This window comes from Phoca vitulina, unplaced genomic scaffold (assembly GCF_004348235.1).
Source record: "Phoca vitulina isolate PV1807 unplaced genomic scaffold, GSC_HSeal_1.0 scaffold20, whole genome shotgun sequence".
In the NCBI taxonomy this organism is placed as follows: Eukaryota; Metazoa; Chordata; class Mammalia; order Carnivora; family Phocidae; genus Phoca; species Phoca vitulina.
Window position 1 is genome coordinate 16,956,460 of NW_022589723.1, and position 20,696 is coordinate 16,977,155.

Below are 20,696 nucleotides of genomic sequence, written 5' to 3' on the forward strand. Positions count from 1 at the left end.
ACAGATTCTTTCTTTGCCTGATGCATTCTGTTATCGATGGTCTGTACTGCATTCTTCATTTCATTCATTATATTCTTCAGCTCCAGAATTTCTATTCAGTTTTTTTTATTTCTATCTCTTTGTTAAACTTGCATTTACTCATGTATTATTTTCTTGATTTCATTGAATTATCTTTGTGTTTTCTTGTAGCTCATTGAGTTTCCTTAAAACAGCATTTTGAATTCTTTATCAGGTAAATCAAGGTCTCCATGTCTTTGGGATTGGTTACTGAAGGATTATTGTGAGCTAGTGATGATGTCATGTTTCCTTGATCCTTCATTTTCCTTGAAATTTTGCGTTGCTGTCTTCACATTTGAATTAGCAGTCTTTGCTAACTTCCTTCAGGAAAGAAATACCTTCCATCAGCCCTGCTAGGGACTCTGAGGCTTTCGCAGACCTTCTATGGATATACCTGTTCCATGTTTCTTGCTCCCCCTTGTGGCAGAATTCTTAAGCTTGTATGTCTTCTCTTGATCCTGTAGCATACCAGAGCAAGGGCTGACAGTCTTCTTTTTGTTTTCCCAAAGGTGGATTAAAGCTCAAGTTTGTGGTCTCTCCCTGAACCACAGATTTGGGCTGGCACAGGTTTTTGTGTGTGCTCACCAGCCATCTGCCAAAGCTTGCTCTCACCATTGCCATTTGGAGCATGAACAGGGAGCTGTCCACAGGGTGTGAGCATGTGTGGGTAAGGCACAAAAGCACTGGGGGTGGGGGTGGTGTACCCATGAGACGGTTGGGAAAATCTGTGGGTGAGGTGTCCCTAGTGGTTTGTGTGCAGGCTTCTTGATGGAGTCTATGACATAGTTAGTAGAATCTGCATCCCTTTAATGCCCTCTGAGAGTCCTATCTGTCACTCTTCCAGTCTCTTCTTGCTCCCCAAGTCAAACAGCTCATGATTCAGTGATAAATGATAAATGGGGTAAGAGAGAAATGGGCCTTTCTGGCAGCAACCCATAAAATTAGGAAAGCTGAGTGTTCACTCACACACTCTCACTTTCTCCCATGTAAGAAATCACAGCCAAGAGGATCTCTCTTGGCCTTAAGCTGTGCCACTTTGGGGGACTCAAGCTGTTCTTGCCCTCTCCAGTGTGTCCACATTCATATGTGTGTGTGTGTGTGTCTTCCTGTAATACTGGAACTTCTCTACTGGAAACCTGAACTTCTACAAAGGCCCTCTTATCCATAGGTGATTGTCTGTGATGTGTTTTCCAGGGGTTCCCAGACTGTAGCCATGAGGGGCCAGAGTTGTTTCACAGGCCACTATGGGGCCCAAAGCCAGAACTGAGGTCTGTATGCCTGCTACCTGATGCACAGTTGGGTGAGATGCCCCTCAGTTTCCTTGGCGAATGGTGCTGCTCCCACAGTTCCCCACAAAGGTACTTTTGTCTGCAGATGGATGTCTAATTGCTGTTGTTAAGAGGAGGTAGAAATACGATTGACTAATGTCTTATTAAGCTGCCCCTGTGTTAAAAAGTTTGGAGACTATGCATACATTTTTATTGTCCCTATATTTAATAATGCTGACAATAAGAATAAAAATACCTTAGCTACTTGCTCCAGGAAATGCTTTCTCCTGAAAGAAAAGACTTTGAACCAGTTACAGTAGCTTGCTCATCAAACTCCCTTTAAGACCCTTGCTTCACTGGGCCCACCAATCCAATTAAACACTGCCCAGTCCCAGATAATTCCCTGCCTTGCATAGCCTGACTCAAAATCATCCAACTTAGGCCCTAAATCCCTATAAATATCATCCCTGAATTTACCCATTATGAGACACTACTAAAGTTCTTTTAAATTGATATTCTTACTTAGCTTTACTTGGTCAACTGGTTATTCTGGTGGCCTTTTAGGGAAGCTGACAACTAAGAATGAGAAAGTGTATACTCTGAAGAACCTTGTTCTACAGTGAGTTGACAAAATGAGAATGTTGTCATTTCAGAAAAAGCTGAGCTATTTATTAGTTTATCCACTGACAGCATGGAAAGTCAAATTCCTCCAACGGAATCATAAATTTCAGGATTCAAAAAGACTTGAAATTTATCTAGTCCAATCCATCTGCTTGATACAGATGGAGAAGAAGCTCAAATCTGGGCTCAAATTAGAGTAAATTTTAGAGACTCCTTCAGTGCAACCAAGGGTTTTGGGATTCCTCTCTACTCCCTTATCTCCCCACTTCGTTCTCTTCCTTTCCCTAGCCTTGGCATACCTTGTCCCTGTTCTTCCTCTTTGCAGATGACTAGAGAAAGTATCAGTCCTCCATCATGTTTTGGTGGAGGGTATCTGTGTTGCTACAGGGTTTCAGGGCTGGGTGTTTTCAACATATTTTTAAAAAACCTCCCATTCCAGGAAGCTAACATGTGGTCTCTATTATTTGAAAGGTCTCATTAAAATATAATACTGTCATATCCACACCCCTAGTTTTGAAGCTGAAGGGAAATGAGGGTTAAATTTTTGGGGTATAATCTCATAGATAATGGAAAATACTTTCTAGCAGTGTAGGCCTTCCTATCCATTTCACCCTGATAATTCTAGAAGGACTGAGGGAAAGAAGTATTTTATCTTATCTTTACTAGAAAAATAACTAGGTGGGAAGGTTCTGGATTAGAGGTTTTTTCAAACATCTGTCTTTTAGCTAATTTATCCTTTATAAAAATGTGATTACCAGATCCTTAGTATATGTTAATTACTTGAAATGTCAGTGACTTGAAATGAAAAATATATTTGATAGTAATTTTAGTAACAAGTGACAAATTGTTATTCACATATTAGTGAGGAAAAAAATCTATGTATGCACATGTGACAAAGATTATTGGAAATATTTTTATAAATAAAAGTGAAAAGAAGTTGCACATGGCTCTGAAGAGTTTCCCACTGGACTCTTACTGTGTGAAGATCAAGTGTTATACAGAGCTGATGACCTTTCATGAGTCTCAGGATTTCTTCCTTTTCTTTTTTTCCCCCCCGTTGACTACTTGCTTCTCCCACATCACAGGTAATTAACAACAGATGATTTCTTGTATAGCTTTTATTTTTATGTTGGTTTAAGTATTGCTATATCCCATATTATTTTCAACTGTAGAGTTTAACAATCCACCCCTGGACAGTTTTTACATGTTAATAAGTCTGTATATGCATATGTGATGGTCGGAGCATGTCTTTGTAGTAACACAATGCACTCTTTATGATACTGCACTGAGTTCAGATTTTTTTTCTAAACTGCAACAAAATGTGAACCTTCTAAATTCATGTTAGAAATACAGATACAGTCCACAGACCTTTCTTTTTAACAGGACCCACACATAGATACAGCCTATGGACATTCCTTTTTAATGGAATGAGACACAAACTACACCAACTACACCGACTACACCACACAAACTACAAACTACACCAACACTGTGTTCCTGAGTTTTCTTTATCTTGTAAAAAAATAATTTGTGTTTCACATGGAAAAAAATATCAGACTTCCAGGTATTTTTTTTTTGTTAGTGTACTCTCAACACATTAAAGGATGAAATGATCTATAAAAACACAGATGATGTGAGAAGGGAAAAGTAAGAGCTCCAAATACATTTTGCACATGATTCTACACAGTTTAAAGATGCATTACATATTCAGCTCTGAGGTCCTCAAAATAAAAATTTTTGCCATTTTACTCAACTCTAATACTAAGTGATCAATTTTAAGAAAATATTCAAAGACCGTGCAAAAAAATATTCAAATTTTCTACTAATAATTGTTTAATATACATTAGCAAAAAAGTTTATTATTTTCCTTATGGACGTTCATTAAAAATCCTGTCAGAATCATGAGCACCCCTGTGAAGTACAATTACATTTGTTCCCCTCCTCCTCCTTTCCACAAACATCTCCAGTCTCTCAGTATTTATATATGAATTCTAAAACATTGACAATAAAGCAATCTTCCCTCTTATGACTTTGGCAAGTGACTCCAAATCAAAAGAAATATTACCTATAATGTTAAATTTATTTTTAAATGTATCTGTTCCACAAGACTCTGATTTAAAAACTGCATAGTGATCAAATATGTTATTCCTCTGTATTTGGGCTTAAGAAAGTATATCAGAAACATCTCTCAGTAAATAAAGGATTTTAAAATAGAATGTGCATGGTCATGCAATCTTACATGTCTGGAGAAAAACTTCTAAAGTAATTTAATGCAGAACCAACTGTAGAAATTTCAAATAACTATTCTCAAATATGAGGAACATTATCATGGCATCCTTTCTTTTTTGTCCTCTGTTGACTTCTCTGCCTCTTACCACCCTTGCCCCAAACCATAATTGTGATTATCCTTAGAAGACCAGAATAGACTTTTATTTTCTTCAGGAGCTACACAGTTCTCCTGGGTAAACAGGAGGATGCGAGTGTATTGGCTGTGAAACCAGACTACCAAGGATAGATTCCAAGTGCCATCACTTAGCAAGTTACCTTTCCTGCGCCTCAGTTTACTTATCTTAAAATAGAGATATAGATATATGTATATATACATATATATTTTTCTATCCAGAGTTGTGTCCACTTCCATTTGGAGACCATGGTATTAGATCCCTTTGGGGTTCATCCGAGGCCCCAGTGAGGGCTGGGCCAGCATGGGTTATGCAGAGGGGGTAGGGGAATAGAAGTGTACAGAACTCTGGGCCCCTCACCCCTGCTGCAATGAAAGAGCTCCAATTTCATTTATATTACATTTTACATATTAACCTTTCTAACAAATTTTCTTTGGAACAAAGAATTACACAGCTAAAACATGTTTGAAACTTTCCTCTGGAGAAGCCTAGAAGCCCATGATCCACAGTCTGACAAATGCTTAAAACTGAACCCTGAACAGTAACAGTCTTTTACTAAAGAGCTACATATGCCAGTTCCTGGGCTTTTTGTTTTTTAAAACTTTTCTTGCATGCAAAATCACAGCCTTAGACCTAAAAGAGAAAATACTTTAGCCAAACATGCTATGAAAGTTTTGAATATAATTAAATGCTAAGTAAAAAACATTGGTTAAAAAATGCACTAAGCTTTTTTCTTGACTGTGACATTTAGTAAAAAGTTTTGAACATTTTGGAAAAAGATAACATTAAAGCAAAGCTTAAAAAAGGATATGGTTCTTGCGATATTTCAGTAAGTTTAATCTTGGTTTGTCTAGGGGCTTTGGAAATACCAGCTAACTCATGCATCTTAAGGTAATATAAAATCAGTGGACTCTGACCTCCAAAATTGAAGAGCACACGGTTAAACTCTGGACCAGTGCTAATATAATGGGACTGTAAAGGGAAGAAAAAAATCAAGTCAATTATTACTTTTATGTGTTTTCAAAGAACTGTAAATAAATATAACTTCATTGTAACTATAAATAAAGTTACTATTTGGTATACTAAAATAAATAAAAAGAAACTCTGTAAAGCATCTTTTTTAAAAAAGATTATTATTTATTTTAGAGAAAGAGTGAGTGAGCACAGGCGGGAGGGGCAGAGAGAGAGAGGGAGAGGGAATCCCAAGCAGGCTCCCTGTTGAGTGGGGATCCCCATGCGGGGCTCCATCTCAGGACCCTGAGATCATGACCTGAGCTGAAATCAAGAGTCAGACGCTTAACTGACTATGCCACCCAGGCACTCCAAGCATCTTCTTAAATAAAGAAATTTACTATAGTGTGAATCTATGAGTTCATGCAGTAAGACCCTTCTAGCCTTCTTATTTATCAGCTTGATAAAGGTTAATAGAGATTATTCTGTCTGAAGAACAGAAATAAAAAAGAAAGAAGAAAATGAACAGAACTCCAGAAAAAGGGACAGGAAAAAATGTGAAGAAAAACATGACCAAAACCTCCAAACATTTGTGGAAAACATATCCAAGAAGCTTAACTCCAAGTAGGAAAAATACTCACCTAGACACATCATACTCAAAGTGTTGAAAGACCAAAACAAAAAGAAAAATCTCAAAAGCAGCAAGAGAAAAACAACATATAAGGGAACCCCAATAAGATTAAAAGCCGAATTTTTATCAGAACAAAGGAAGCCAGAAGGCAGGTGGATAATGTAACCAAAGTGCTGATGGAAAAAGCTGTTGACCATGAATTCTCTGTCAGGGAAAGTGACCATAAATATAATTGCTTATTACTGGCTTCTTGTGGGATACAAGGTCAGTACAGCAACTACATATATTATGTCTTTCCTCCATTTTTGTAATGCATAGATGAGAGATTTATTATTTCCACTTCCTGTGAGGAAGCAAGATTTTATTCTCATTTGCTTTTACTAATACATAAAAGTTCTCTTGTGTTTCTTTTGCTTATGGTCACTTTTTCATTGCTTTCCTTCAGAGATGCTCCATAATTATTTTGAACAGTAGGACTATCATAATCAAAAGCAACTCTTTGGTGGTGAAAACTCAATGTCAAAATCAGACATATTTCCTATTACGTAAATAATTTACTCCATCTCAATCTCCCATGAAAATTCACATTAGGTTATATCTAGCCTGATCTTTTTAAAAAATTTTTTATTTAAATTCAATTTAATTAACATATACTGTATTATTAGTTTCAGAGGTAGAATTTAGTTATTCATCAGTTGCATACAACACCCAGTGCTCATTATATCACATGCCCTCCTAATGCCCATCACCTAGTTACCCCATCACCCCACCCACTTCCCCTCCAGCAACCCTCAGTTTATTTCCTATAGTTAAAGAGTCTTATGATTTGCCTTCCTCTCTGTTTTCCTCTTATTTTATTTTTCCTTCTCTTTCCCTATGTTCATATGTTTTGTTTCTTAAATTCCACATATGACATCAGATGATAATTGTCTTTCTCTGACTAACTTATTTCACTTAGCATAATACACTCTAGCTCCATCCATGTCGTTGCAAATGGCAAGATTTCATTCTTTTTGATGGCTGAGTAATCTTTAAATTGCATGCAAAATCAGACCAAGCTTTGTCTAGATTAAAAGGAAATGCTGCCTGTCTAGAAAGATGTTTTATGACTCTTTTCCTGGCTTCTGCCTTGGATATTGTAAGATAGAACCTAGATCTTACTGAAATTCTAGAAATAGACATTTCTGTTATTTTTCTGCAGTTATCCATTTTTAAAATAGGAAAACCGCAGTTAATACCTGCTTCTTCCTTTCTAATGGCCCCTGATTTTTTAAGGGTAGTTCAACCTGACAAAAGCAGAACTAGGTATTAAATGCATATCCAGTGTTTTGTGGAGCCTTAGCCATTTTCTTAGATACTTTAAAGTGGAAGGTTTGAAGTTGCCCAAAGAACTCTTGCTAGAGATATTCCAAATAGCCAAAACAATTAGCAGAAGCTCCATTACTTCCATCTATCCCACAAAAGACAATGGCAGAAAATTATCAGAAAACTTTAAGGTTCCATCAAACAAGACTTTTATAGTCAAGAGTCAACCTAGTACTAAATTGGAGAACCAAGCAATCCTATAAACTTTGGAAGTGTTACAAGAGAAGAGCTAGAAAGTCCAAGGGATGATTTTGGTGTTTAATTTTTTTGGTTAATTTATTAAAGGATAATTGCTGATGATGACTAGAAAGCTAAACTTTCATTTTTGAGGTTTGCCTGTGCACCTTGCCAATGTTCATAATGGCATTGAGAAGCCACAGGCCCCCATTCAACATCTGGACAACACTTATGCTTAGAAAATTCTTTATGATGAACTGAAAACTATCTCCCTATAGCTTTCACTTATGGGTAAACAAAAACTTTTTGGTTTGTACTGGTAAAAAAAATTTTGAGCCACACAGAAAAAGCCTAATCCTGCTTTCCTACAGTAGCTCTCTACATACTTGAAAACAGTTATTATGGCCACCAGAGTCTTTTTTTTTCTAGTGGAAATACCTTTAAATATTTTGCTGATTGCTGAAAAAAATATGTTTTCAAAGCCCTTCATCATCCTGATTATTTTCTATTCAGACCACTTCTGTTTGTCTACACCCTTTCACAATGTGGAACTCCAAAATGAACATAATACACAATTGTTTAATCAGCACAGAGTAGATCCCACATGTCTGTTTATATAGCTCAAGAATGCAGTAGATTTGGGGGTCAACAACATTCTCTGTTGATACATACAGAGGTTACTTTAAAAGACAATTTTTAAATCTTTTCAGATGCCTCTATCCCATGGCTTTATTATCCTATACTTATGCAGCTATAATTTTGGACCTTTATGCTTTTTCCATAATAAAACTTTATCTCTAAGATACTTGATGCCCAATACTCGACTGTTGTAAACTTTTGGTCATCCAATGTGTTTGTAGTTTTTCCAAGGTTTATGGCATCTACATATCTAATAAAAATGGCAACCATATTTTTATCCAAGTTTTTGATAAAATAATCTACATAGGACAGGGCCAATGATGCAGTGATGTGGTGCATTACCAAAGGTGTATCTGCAATTTGCTTTCCATCTTTTAACAGCGTCATCTGAAAAAGGTTGTTCAGTCAGTTATAAATCCACCTGTCCATATTTCTTCAATTTGTAAACAAGGTACAAAGAGCCATTTTTAGTGATTGCTGAAGATCACATATACAATTTCTATTACATTTCCTGATTTCTAAATCCAGCAATATTGTACGTGTCCCCCACCCCCAATGGTGTGATAGCATCATTGATCCCAAATTGACTCCTAGAGATCACCAGTTTCTATTTTAAGGACTTACAAACCATATATATATATATATATAGCTTATATATATATAAAATATATATATATATAATATATATATATAACACTATAAGCACTGTTCTATATATCTGGATTATTAAAGATCAGGAAATATATGAATACTGACTTCAGAAAGTGGTTTTTAAATAGGCATAACATAAAATTTATGGTCAGACTTGACTAGACAATTCAGACAAAATATTAGCAATAAAGACTGCAACAAATTTAAAACCTAGTTGTCTAACAAGAGATCAAATTCAGAATACCAAGCCAGTAAACTCATCAAATCTTGGCTAAAGCAACACAAAATGGAGAAGTCCATAAGGATCTCTATTAGGGAGGCACTATCAGAAACATGGAAAAACTAAGCAACCAAGACTTATCAGTAATAGTATCTACATATGGCCAGTTATCCCAGGATCATGGTTTAAGAGGTGGGGACAGGTCAGCCATTGCTGAAAACTCTTATGAAGTTTTCCCTGCAACCCTGACTAGAACTTATTGAGATCAGAGCCATGTTTGTATATCAACCCAAGGACAAGCAGTGCCAGAAGTTGAGAAAAGATGAATGGTATGGTTTATCTTTTTAGTTTAGAGATGAGGATATTTTCAAAAAACAATAAGACTTTTTAACATTAAGATTATCCTCTCCAATAAATCACTTTTGATCATTAAATTTTTCTAAGACATATGTCAGGAATGTAATAATGAACACTGCCTATATGAAGCTGTTCAACTAATTATAAAGCAAATTAAAGAAGTAAGAACATTTTTAATAATTACTATGCTCCAAACCTTTGTTGTTAGTCTTGATACACTTGATTCTTCCTTGAATGTGGGCATTGTATATGCTCTTGGGTTCTTTAAAATTTTTGCCATATTGAAGTCTATAGCTAAAAGAGAAAACAAAATATTTTCTTAAATTCTGGCTTTTTTTTCCTTTACAAAAAGGCATAATGCTTTTTTCTTTTAGCAATGTACTCTAAACATGGAAAGAACCAAAAATAGATGAGATAGAGGTTAAGATATTGTTATAGCTTGCCTCAGTTAGAGGAAATAAATATACCATCTCATTTTTACTTAACAAGGCTTTAGAATTGATAAAACTCATTTACTTATAGTATATCATATTACTGTCACAAACATTCTGTGAGCCAAGTCAGATTTTCCACAATTTACAGGTGATATAACTAAGTGTAGGAAATTGTATGACTCTAAGCTATATCTCTAAGGTATCATTTAAGACACAGGCCTAGGTCTTTTGCTTCAGAGCCCAGAGCTTTGTCCATGACCCTCTAGTTTAATGCAATAGGAGGGTTGGGCCTCTGCATGTTAGGGTCCACCTTTTCCATACACTGGCAACAAACCCAAATAAGGAAAGACTTGGTAAGTTTTCCCTGCAAGCAGCATGAATATACATGAAGGTAACCTTGCCATGTCTTAAAGAAGAGGAGAACTGTATGGTTTAATTGGTATGTCAATCCGCCTAAAAAAACAAGCTAGTTATTAAGCATACCTTAATACAGAGCAGAGAAAACAGGTAACCTGAGGTTTGTACTAGATTGTGGCACTGATTATTATTATCAGGTACCAGGTAGGCTAATTGGATCTACAGGTTGTAATGTTGATGATAAAGCTCTGAAGAGTTAAAGAAAGTCACTCAGATTGATTTTTGACACTAGACATTCAAAGGTATTAGATAAAAGTCTGAAATGTTAGAGGCAAGTAGACATTTATCTCTGACAAAGGAAAGAATTGGTTAGGAACCTGAATTTTAAAATTTTGAGTGGAACCAAGGTTATATTAAGTTGAAGTTAGAATGGGCAAGAAAGGTAATAAACCATATGATTTATTTTCTTTAAAACATGCTCAAAAACAAACAATCTCTTATAGAGGGGCATCTGGCAATATCTACAAAAATACAGACATATTTTCTCTTTGACCCAGCAATCCCTCTTCTGAGACTATATCCTATACAATCTCCTATGTAAGTATGAGAGAACACAAGTACAAGGGTATTGATTGTGGCATAACTTACAAAATTTAGGGATTATAAACAACCCATGTATTTAATAGTAGTCAAGTACTAGTTAAAAAAAGGCACCCCATTTGATGGAAAACTATGCAGCTATAAGAAGAAATGAGGAAGATCCCTATACTGATTTGAAGAGGTCTACAGGTCATATCATTAAGTGATGAAAGCAAGGTACAGGACAGAGTACATAATTTGATTGAATATATACAGTGTGCTAACTTTAGTATAAGAATATATTGTATTTGCCTTCATTTGTATAAAGAAACACTGGCAAGATAAGTAAAAAACAAACAAAAATATTCTCTGGGAGGAATAATTAAAAAAATAAAACTTGCTCAATTTTGAATCATTCTTAAATACATATTTAGGTAATATTATTTAATTTCTGGTCTCTATGAACAGACATAATATTAAGAGGACCTCTACTTCATGTCCATTGTATCTACAGAAAAACTCTTACTTTTCAGAATATTTAACCCTGGTTGTAAAATCAGTCAATAGAAGGTCATATACATTAATATCAGGCGAAAATCCCCAGCTGGGAGTAATGGCAAAAGACAAAAAAGTAAGAGATACATGAAAAACACAAAGCAAGGAAATTTTAGGAGTAAAAGTTTCAAAGAAAAAATTTGCAAAAAAAATCCCACAAAAAAGAAAAACCCCACCCAGATATGATAAGAGTAATAGTAATCTTAAAATGACTATATTTATTAGCTTTCTTCTCCTATAGTCCCCTAATCCATAATTTATTATAGGTGAGAATATCAATTTTCCCCTGATTACAGTTTTCCTATATCCTCTGTTCTCATATCCCTAAAAGCTTGAGAACAAGATCATCTGAAAAACCAAAAGTGATTCTATTTGATAAAACCATAAGAAAATATGTCTCAGGGCACCTCGGTGGCTCAGTTGGTTCAGTGTCTGACTCCTGATTTCAGCTCAGGTCATGATCTCAGGGTTGTGAGGTGGAGCCCATGTTGGGCTCCATGCTGGGTGTGGAGCCTGCTTAAGATTCTCTCTCTCCCTCTCCCTCTGCAGCCCCCCACCCCCACTCTCTTTCTCTCTCTCTCTCTCAAAAAAATCTCAGCTGTTCTTATTAGGCTTCAGAAATTTCACTAGTGACAAAATATTCTACTCTTACTCTACCTACGTTGGAAAAAATCCATTTCCATAATTATCCCCTTTTTATTTTAGGGTTTTTTTTTTTTAAAGATTTATTTATTTGAGAGAGGGAGAGAGAGAAAGAGAGGAGCACACACAAGGAGGGGGAGGGGAAGAGGGAGAGAATCTCCAAACAGACTCCCTGCTGAGCATAGAGTCTGACACAGGGCTCTATCGCACAACCCATGAGATCACAACCTGAGCCAAAACCAAGAGTTGGACAGTTAACCAACTGAGTCTTCCAGGTGCCCCTATTTTAGGGATGTTTAAAAGGGAGACACTTATGCAAGTAAGTATGATTATCTCTATCCACTTTTGTAGTTTCCACTAATAGTCTTTCTGAGATGCAAATAACTCATATATCTCGACAAAATTAAACTTCATACAGGCCATATGTATTAATACAATTATTGAATAAACTATAGAAACAAAAGAAGTGTTACTCAGAGACTCATTTCAGAATATATCTAACTTAAATTAGAATTACTCTTAGAAAGAGACTTTTATCTAGTATTGAAGGGGAAACAAAGGAAAGAGAAAACACAGGTAGTCATTCTGCAAAATATATGTGATCTGAGCAAATAAGAAGTAAAACACAATTTTGTTTCAGTAATATAGGAAAATGATACAATTATTTTGAAGAAAGTATTGCATACCCATGAATATGTTCTGTCTTATTGCATATATTTTCTTATCATGCTTCCCAGATTTTTTCAGATCCCTATACATATACTTCCCCAAGTCCCTTCAATCTTAGCATTCGCAGACCCAATGATAGGTTTGTTTACATATTAGACCTCAAACAAGTTACATCTGTCTACATAGCTATATGTAGAACCATTCTCCCACCTCTCTATATGCAATTTGTTTTAAATTAGCAAAATGAAGCATTAAGGACTTCTTCACAATGCTCTAAGGTACAATTAAATTTCTTTTCCTAGTAATGTTAACATAACATATATAATTGCGAATAATCTCACAGAGAGGTTAGAGAGTTTAAGTGCCTACAAATGTACTTTGTTAACTATGAAGTGCTATATGTATGTAAGGTATCACTAGCATCCTTGGGTTTCACCAACTTTGAGCTAAATTTAATATATTCAAGACATGAAGATTTTATGTGTAATAAGATAGTGATCCATATCACATTAGTTTCCCAAGGAAAATACAATATTATTACTTTATTTTGGCTTGGGAGTTTACTTCTTTCTATTACTTTTTTTTTTTTAAGAGAGAGAGCGAGAAAGAGAGACATAGCAAGAGGGGCAGGGAGAGAGAATCTGAAGCAGACTCTGCCCTGAGCATAGAGCCTGATGCAGGGCTTCCTCCCATGACTGCAAGATCCTGACCTGACCCCACACCAAGAGTCGGATGCTCAATTGACTGAGCCACCCAAGTGCCCCTCTATTACTTCTTACTATGAATCATATCTGTGTCTTTAAGGACAAAATCATTGCTTAGACAAGTTATAGGGGCAAAATGAACAGTTTTTAAATATTTCTATGGTTTTGTATAAAGAACTAAGTGACAAGTATCTGAAATAAGGAACTAGTATATTTATGAACTAAGGCTCTATGGAGCCAAACATTACAAATGTAAACCAAAATAGCTTTTAAGCTTGACTTGATCAAAGGTGTTTTGGAAGGAAACTAGACCCATTTTAAGTCTTTCCTGTAGAATGGAAAACATTTAAAAAAACTGACCACTAAATGGATTCTGAAGCAAAAATTAGAACATATTGTCTGGGAAACTCTTTTTTCCTGTATCATATGTAAATTTATCTACATAAGAACTTTTAAAAAGATATAAAAATTAAGACTAATTTCATTGTACATGGTAACACAAAGTATAATTGCTAAAAATAATAAAATTGAAATGAATTGGGATTACCTTTATTTTATAACCAAGCCTTGACAGTCTTGCCTGGTGTCATAAAAATTCTTTACATTCTTCAGATTAGTGATTATATGACTTATTATTGATGGGTTGTATGTTGCAACTATGTTCCCACCATTCCACATCTTAAAATGTTCTATAAAAGAGAAGGCTAGGGCACAGACTTTTGTGGCTACTACCCCGAGGACCCATCTCTTGAAAACCTGGTTCTGGTAGCCAGCAAGGTTTGTGTTCATGGGTTCTATAGGACAGTAGCAAACAAAGAAACAGCTCTTTATTTGCTATCACCCCAGGGCTCAGCGCAGAGAAAACAGACAGAAATGTCCATCTCCTAATCTTCTGAAAGACATATATTTGCATATTTTCAAAGCTACTGCCTGAGGGTCTGGCTTCCACTCAGCCTGAATCTAAATATTGACCGAGATCCTTCCCTTTGGGATACTGACAGTTCTTGACACACCCTCAACTACTAGGAGCCACTAAGAACAAAGTAGGCTGCTTTAACAAATCACAAATGAGAAAAACCAAGAGGTAGGGCAGGGTTGAATGGTAAGATTCATCTCCTACAAAAGGCTACTCCTTCAAGACTGGGAGAAGTGGCTGTTTTACCTAATGCATGGAAACCACAGAGAGTCTAGGAAAATGAAGAAACAGAGGAATATGTTACAAATGAAAAAACAAGTTAAAACCTAAGGGGAAAAAAATTAACAAAACAGAGATAAGTGATGTACTTGATAAAGAATTCAAAGGAAATCATAAAGGTGCTCACTGAGGTCAGGAGAACAATGCATGCACAAAGTGAGAATTCCAATGCAGAGATAGAAAATATAAGGAAGTACCAAACAGAAATCTCAGAGCTAAAGAATACAATAACAGAACTGAAAAATACAATAGAGGGGTTCAATAGAAGACTAGATGACATGGAATAAAGGATCACCAAACTTGAAAACTAGGTAGTGAAATTCATCCAATAAGAGCAGTAAAGAAGACAAAGAGGAAGAAGGAGGAGGAGGAGGGGGAGGAGGAGGAGGAGGGAGGACAGGATGAGGAGGAAAAGAGGAAGAATCAAGAAGAGTAAAGATAGCTTAAAGGACTTATGAGGCAACCTCAAGCAGATCATATAATATTTGCATTATAGGGGTCTCAGAAGGAGAAAAGAGAGAGAAAAAGGTCAGAAAACTTATTTGAAGAAATAATAGCTAAAAACTTCCCTCACCTATGGAAGGAAATATACATCTAGATCAAGGAAGCCCAGAGTTCCAAATAAAATAACACCAAAGAGATCCACACCAAGACACATTATAATTAAATTCTCAAAAGCTAAAGACAAGGAGAGAATCTTATATGCAGCAAGGGAAAAACAATTTGTTATGTACAAGGAAACTCCCATAAGATTATTAGATTTTTCAGCAAAACTTTGAAGGCCAGAAGGCAGTGACATGATATATTCAAAGTGCTGAAAGAAAAAAACCTGCCAAACAAGAACACTCTACCCAGCAAAGCTGTCCTTTAGAATTGAAGGAGAGATAAAGAGTTTTCCAGATGAACAAAAGCAAAAGGAGTTCATCACTGCCTTACAAGAATGTTAAAGGGATTTCTTTAAGCTGAAACCAAAGGATGCTAATTAGTAATAGGAAAACACATGAAAGTATAAATCTCACTAGTAAAGGTAAATACATAGCAAAATTCAGAATAATCTTATGTTGTAAAGGTGGTGACTTAATCATTTACAAATCTAGTATGTAGGTTAAAAGACAAAAGTATTAAAAATAACTATAACTCAATAATTTGTTAATGGATACATAAAGTAAAAAAAATTGTGACCTCAAAAACATAAACCATGGGGGAGGAATAATAATGTAAAATTTTAGAATGTGTTCAAACTTAAGTTGTTATCAACATAAATAGGTTGTTATAAATATAAGTTGTTTTAGAAACCCCTGGGTGGCTCATTCGGTTAAGCATCTGCGTTTGGCTCAGGTCATGATCCCAGGATCCTGGGATTGAGTCCCACATCGGGCTTCTTGCTCAGCGGGGAGCCTGCTTCTCCTTCTGCCCCTACCCCCCACTCCTGCTCTCTCTCTCTCTCTGACAAATAAATAAATAAAATCTTAAAAAAATATAAGTTATTTTATGTAAGGCTCAATGTAATCACAAAACAAAAATTTATTTTTTTAAGAGGTAGAAACAATTTATTTATTTTTTTTACATTTTATTTTATTATGTTATGTTAGTCACCATACAATACATCATTAGTTTTTGATGTAGTGATCCATGATTCATTGTTTTCGTATAACACCCAGTGCTCCATGCAGTACATGCCCTCCTTAATACCCATCACTGGGCTAAAACATCCCCCCACCCCCCTCCCTTCTAAAACCCTCAGGTTGTTTCTCAGAGTCCATAGTCTCTCATGGTTCATCTCTCCCTCCAATTTCCCCCCCTTCATTTTTCCCTTCCTTCTCCTAATGTCCTCCATGCTATTCCTTATGTTCCACAAATAAGTGGAACCATATGATAATTGACTTTCTCTGCTTGACTTATTTCACTGAGCATAATCTCCTCCAGTCCCATCCATGTTGATGTAAAAGTTGGGTATTCAACCTTTCTGATGACTGAGGGAATATTCCATTGTATATATGGACCACCTCTTCTTTATCCATTTGTCTGATGAAGGGCATCTTGGCTCTTTCCACAATTTGGCTATTGCAGACATTGCTGCTATGAACATTGGGGTGCATATGCCCTTTCTTTTCACTACATCTGTGTCTTTGGGGTAAATACCCAGGGGTGCAATTGCTGGGTCATAGGGTAGCTCTATTTCTAATTTTTTGAGGCACCTCCACACTGTTTTCCAAAGTGGATGTACCAACCTGCATTCCCACCAACAGTGTAAGAGGGTTCCCCTTTCTCCACAACCTCTCCAACATTTGTTGTTTCTTGCCTTGTCAATTTTTGCCATTCTAACTGGTGTAAGGTGGTATCTCAATGTGGTTTTGATTTGAATTTCCCTGATGGCTAATGATGATAAACATTTTTTCATGTGTCTGTCAGCCATTTGTATGTCATCTTTGGAGAAGTGTCTGTTCATGTCTTTTGCCCATTTTTTGACTTGATTATTTGTTTTTTGGGTGTTGAGTTTGAGAAGTTCTTTATAAATCTTGGAAACCAGCCCTTTATCTGTAGTGTCATTTGTAAATATATTCTCCCATTCTGTGGGTTGCCTCCTTGTTTTGTTGACTGTTTCCTTTGCTGTGCAGAAGCTTTTTATCTTGATGAAGTACCAAAAATTCATTTTTGCTTTTGTTTCACTAGCCTTTGGAGATGTATCTTGAAAGAAGTTGCTGTGGCCGATGTCAAAGAGGTTACTGCCTATGTTCTCCTCTAGGATTTTGATGGATTCCTGTCTCAAATTGAGATCTTTCATCCATTTTGAGTTTATCTTTGTGTATGGTGTTAGAGAATGGTCGAGTTTCATTCTTCTGCATGTGGCTATCCAATTTTCCCAGCACCATTTATTGAAGAGACTGCCTTTTTTCCATTGCATATTTTTTCCTGCTTTGTCAAAGATTATTTGACCATAGAGTTGAGGGTCCATATCTGGGCTCTCTATTCTGTTCCATTGGTCTATATGTCTGTTTTTGTGCCAGTCCCATGCTGTCTTGGTGATCACTGCTTTGTAATATAGCTTGAAATCGGGCAATGTGATGCCCCCAGCTTTGTTCTTCTTTTTCAACATTTCCTTGGTGATTCGGGTCTTTTCTGATTCCATACAAATTTTAGGATTGTTTGTTCCAACACTTTGAAAAATGTCATTGGAATTTTGATTGGGGATGGCATTGAAGGTATAGATTGCTCTGGGTAGCATAGACATTTTAACAATGTTTATTCTTCTGATCCATGAGCATGGAATGTTTTTCCATCATAGTTGTTGATAATAATTTCTAATAATTGTTTCTATTTCCTTGGTGTTAGTTGTGATCTCTCCCCTTTCATTCATAATTTTATTACTTTGGGTCCTTTCTCTTTTCTTTTGGATAAGTCTGGTCAGTGGTTTATTGATCTTATTAATTCTATCAAAGAACCAGCTTCTAGGTTCATTGATCTGATCTACTGTGTTTCTGGTTTCTAATTCATTGATGTCTGCTCTAATCTTAATTATTTCTCTTCTAATGCACGGCATAGGCATCATTTGTTGCTTTTTCTCTAGTTCGTTAAGGTATAAAGTTAGTTGGTGAATTTGGGATTTTTCTATTTTTTTGAGTGAGGCTTGGATGGCTACGTATTTCCCCCTTAGGACCGCCTTTGCAGTAACCCATAGGTTTTGGACCGATGTGTTTTCGTTCTCATTGATTTCCATGAATTGTTTAAGTTCTTCTTCGATTTCCTGGTGGACCCAAACATTCTTGAGCAGGGTGGTCTTTAGCTTCCAAGTGTTTGAATTTCTGCCAAATTTTTTCTTGTGATTGAGTTCCAGTTTTAAAGCATTATGGTCTGAGAATATGCAGGGAATAATCTGTCTTTTGGTATCAGCTGAGACCTGATTTGTGACCCAGTATGTGGTCTATTCTGGAGAAAGTTCCATGTGTGCTCGAGAAGAATGAGTATTCTGTTGTTTTAGGGTGGAATGTTCTGTATATATCTATGAGGTCCATCTGCTCCAGGGTGTCATTCAAAGCTCTTGTTTCTTTGTTGATTTTCTGCTTAGATGATGTGTCCATTGCTGAGAGTGGATTATTGAGGTCTCCTACAATTAATGTATTGTTATCAATATGACTCCTTATTTTGGTTAACAGTTGGCTTATGTAGATGGCTGCTCCCATGTTGGGGGCATAGATATTTACAATTGTTAGATCTTCTTGTTGGATAGACCCTTTAAGAATGATATAGTGTCCTTCTGTGTCTCTAACTACAGTCTTTGGTTTAAAATCTAATTTGTCTGATATAAGAATTGCTACCCCAGCTTTCTTTTGAGGTCCGTTGGCATGGAAGGTGGATCTCCATCCCTTCACTTTCAGTCTGGATGTATCTTTAGGTTCAAAATGAGTCTCTTGTAGACAGCATATGGATGGGTCCTGTCTTTTTATCCAATCTGCAACCCTGTGCCGTTTTATGGGAGCCTTTAGGCCATTCACATTGCAAGTGATTATTAAAAGATGTGAATTTATTGTCATCATGTTGCCTGTGAAGACCTTGTTTTTATAGATTGTCCCTGTAGATTTCTTTTCTATATCACTCTTGGGGTCTTTCTCCTTTTATAGAACCTCCCTTAATATTTCTTGCAGGACTGGCTTAGTGGTCACATATTCTTTCAGTTTCTGCCGGTCTTGGAAGCTCTGCATCTCTCCATCCATTCTAAATGACAGACTTGCCGGATAAAGTATTCTTGGCTGCATGTTCTTCTCGTTTAGTACCCTGAATATGTCTTGCCAGGCATTTTTGGCTTGCCAGGTCTCTGTGGATAGGTCTGACGTTATTTTGATGTTCCTCCCTTTGTACGTAAGGAATCTCTTCCCCCAACTGCCCTTAAGATGGTTTCCTTGGTTCTAAGATTTGCGAGTTTTACTATTACATGCCCGGGCATTGACCTGTTTTCCTTGATCTTGGGAGGGGTCCTCTCTGCCTCTAGGACAAGAATCTTTGTTTCATTCCCCAGATTAGGGAAGTTTTCAGCTATGATTTGCTCAAATATATCTTTTAGTCCTCTCTCTCTCTCCACCCCCTCAGGGATTTCAGTAATTCTGACATTGGAAAGTTTCATGGTGTCACTTATTTCTCTGATTCTATTTTCATGGATTCTGAGTTGTTTTTCCCTGGCCTCCTCTTTTCCCTTTTTGTCTATTAATTGGTCTTCTAGGTCACTAATTTGTTCTTCTGCCTCTTTTACCCGAGCTGTTAGATTATCTAGATTAGATTGGATCTCATTGATAGCATTTTTAAGTTCTGCCAATTCAGCTTTCATTTCTGCCCTTAGAGACTCTATGTTGCCATTAACTGATTTCTCCATTCTAGCTATTGTCTTCACAACTGCTAGCCTGAATTCCATCTCCGACATCTTGGTTGTATCTGCATCCATTTGTAAATCTGTGGCGTAAGTCATAGTCTCTGAGTCTTTCTATTTTGGGGGTTCCTCCTCCTAGTCATTCTTTTGAGGGGTGGTTGAGGGAATGTATAGAGTCCAAATTATTGACCACAACCCAAGCAAGATGCTTTTATAGGGACCTTAGGGTTTTATAGGGACCTTAGGGTTGCTGGCCTCTTGTTTTCCCAGCCTGTCTTCTGGGGGAGGGGCCTGCCATGCTGTTACTCAGGCAACCCGCTTTGGGCAGAGTTGCCCTGCCCCCTATGGTGGTGGATGGGCTCAGTAAAAACGGGTTTTTGGGGGCTTTTGTTCTCTGGCGGCTTTCCCTGGTGGCTTTCTGTGTCTCTTCTGAGGGTCAGAGCAGAAGGGACCGTTTCCAACCCTCTGCCTCAGAGCAGAGAGATTGCAGTCTGTTCTTCAGTGAGCTCTCCAGGCCACACTATCGCCATTTCTATGCTGCTATAAACTGCAGTGTCCTGGGTTGTGCGCCCCTCAGCAGTACTCCCAGTCTTCGCCTCCAGGTTGGGGCACGTCTCTGCCCTTTGTGCTTCTAAAACCACCAGCTGCCCCCATTTCACACGTGCGGCCCCGCTGATCCAGATTTCAGTCTGGGGGGCTGCCCTAAAGTCCTTTCCCCACCGCTACCAGTCTGCCCCATCCCCAGCATGGGAGGCTATTGCTCACTGGTGGTGTAGGATCCCTACATCTCAGCTCCCTCCCCCTTTCGTCTATCCTCCAAAATCTGCCTGCGGAATCACGGCTCCCTGCTTTGTACCTCGAAA

General features: G+C 37.0%; 1 protein-coding gene across 1 annotated transcript in view; it reads right to left on the reverse strand.

The window, feature by feature from the left end:
- The window catches only part of FAM227B (family with sequence similarity 227 member B), a 210,254-nt gene that overhangs the window by 24,065 nt on the left and 165,493 nt on the right, over positions 1–20,696 (reverse strand). Inside the window, exons 13-14 of the mRNA XM_032417961.1 lie at positions 9,536–9,633; positions 5,158–5,320 (exon numbers count right to left, since the gene is read on the reverse strand). Coding sequence (XP_032273852.1) covers positions 5,158–5,320; positions 9,536–9,633 — 261 coding nt within the window. The remainder of the gene's footprint in view (positions 1–5,157; positions 5,321–9,535; positions 9,634–20,696) is intronic.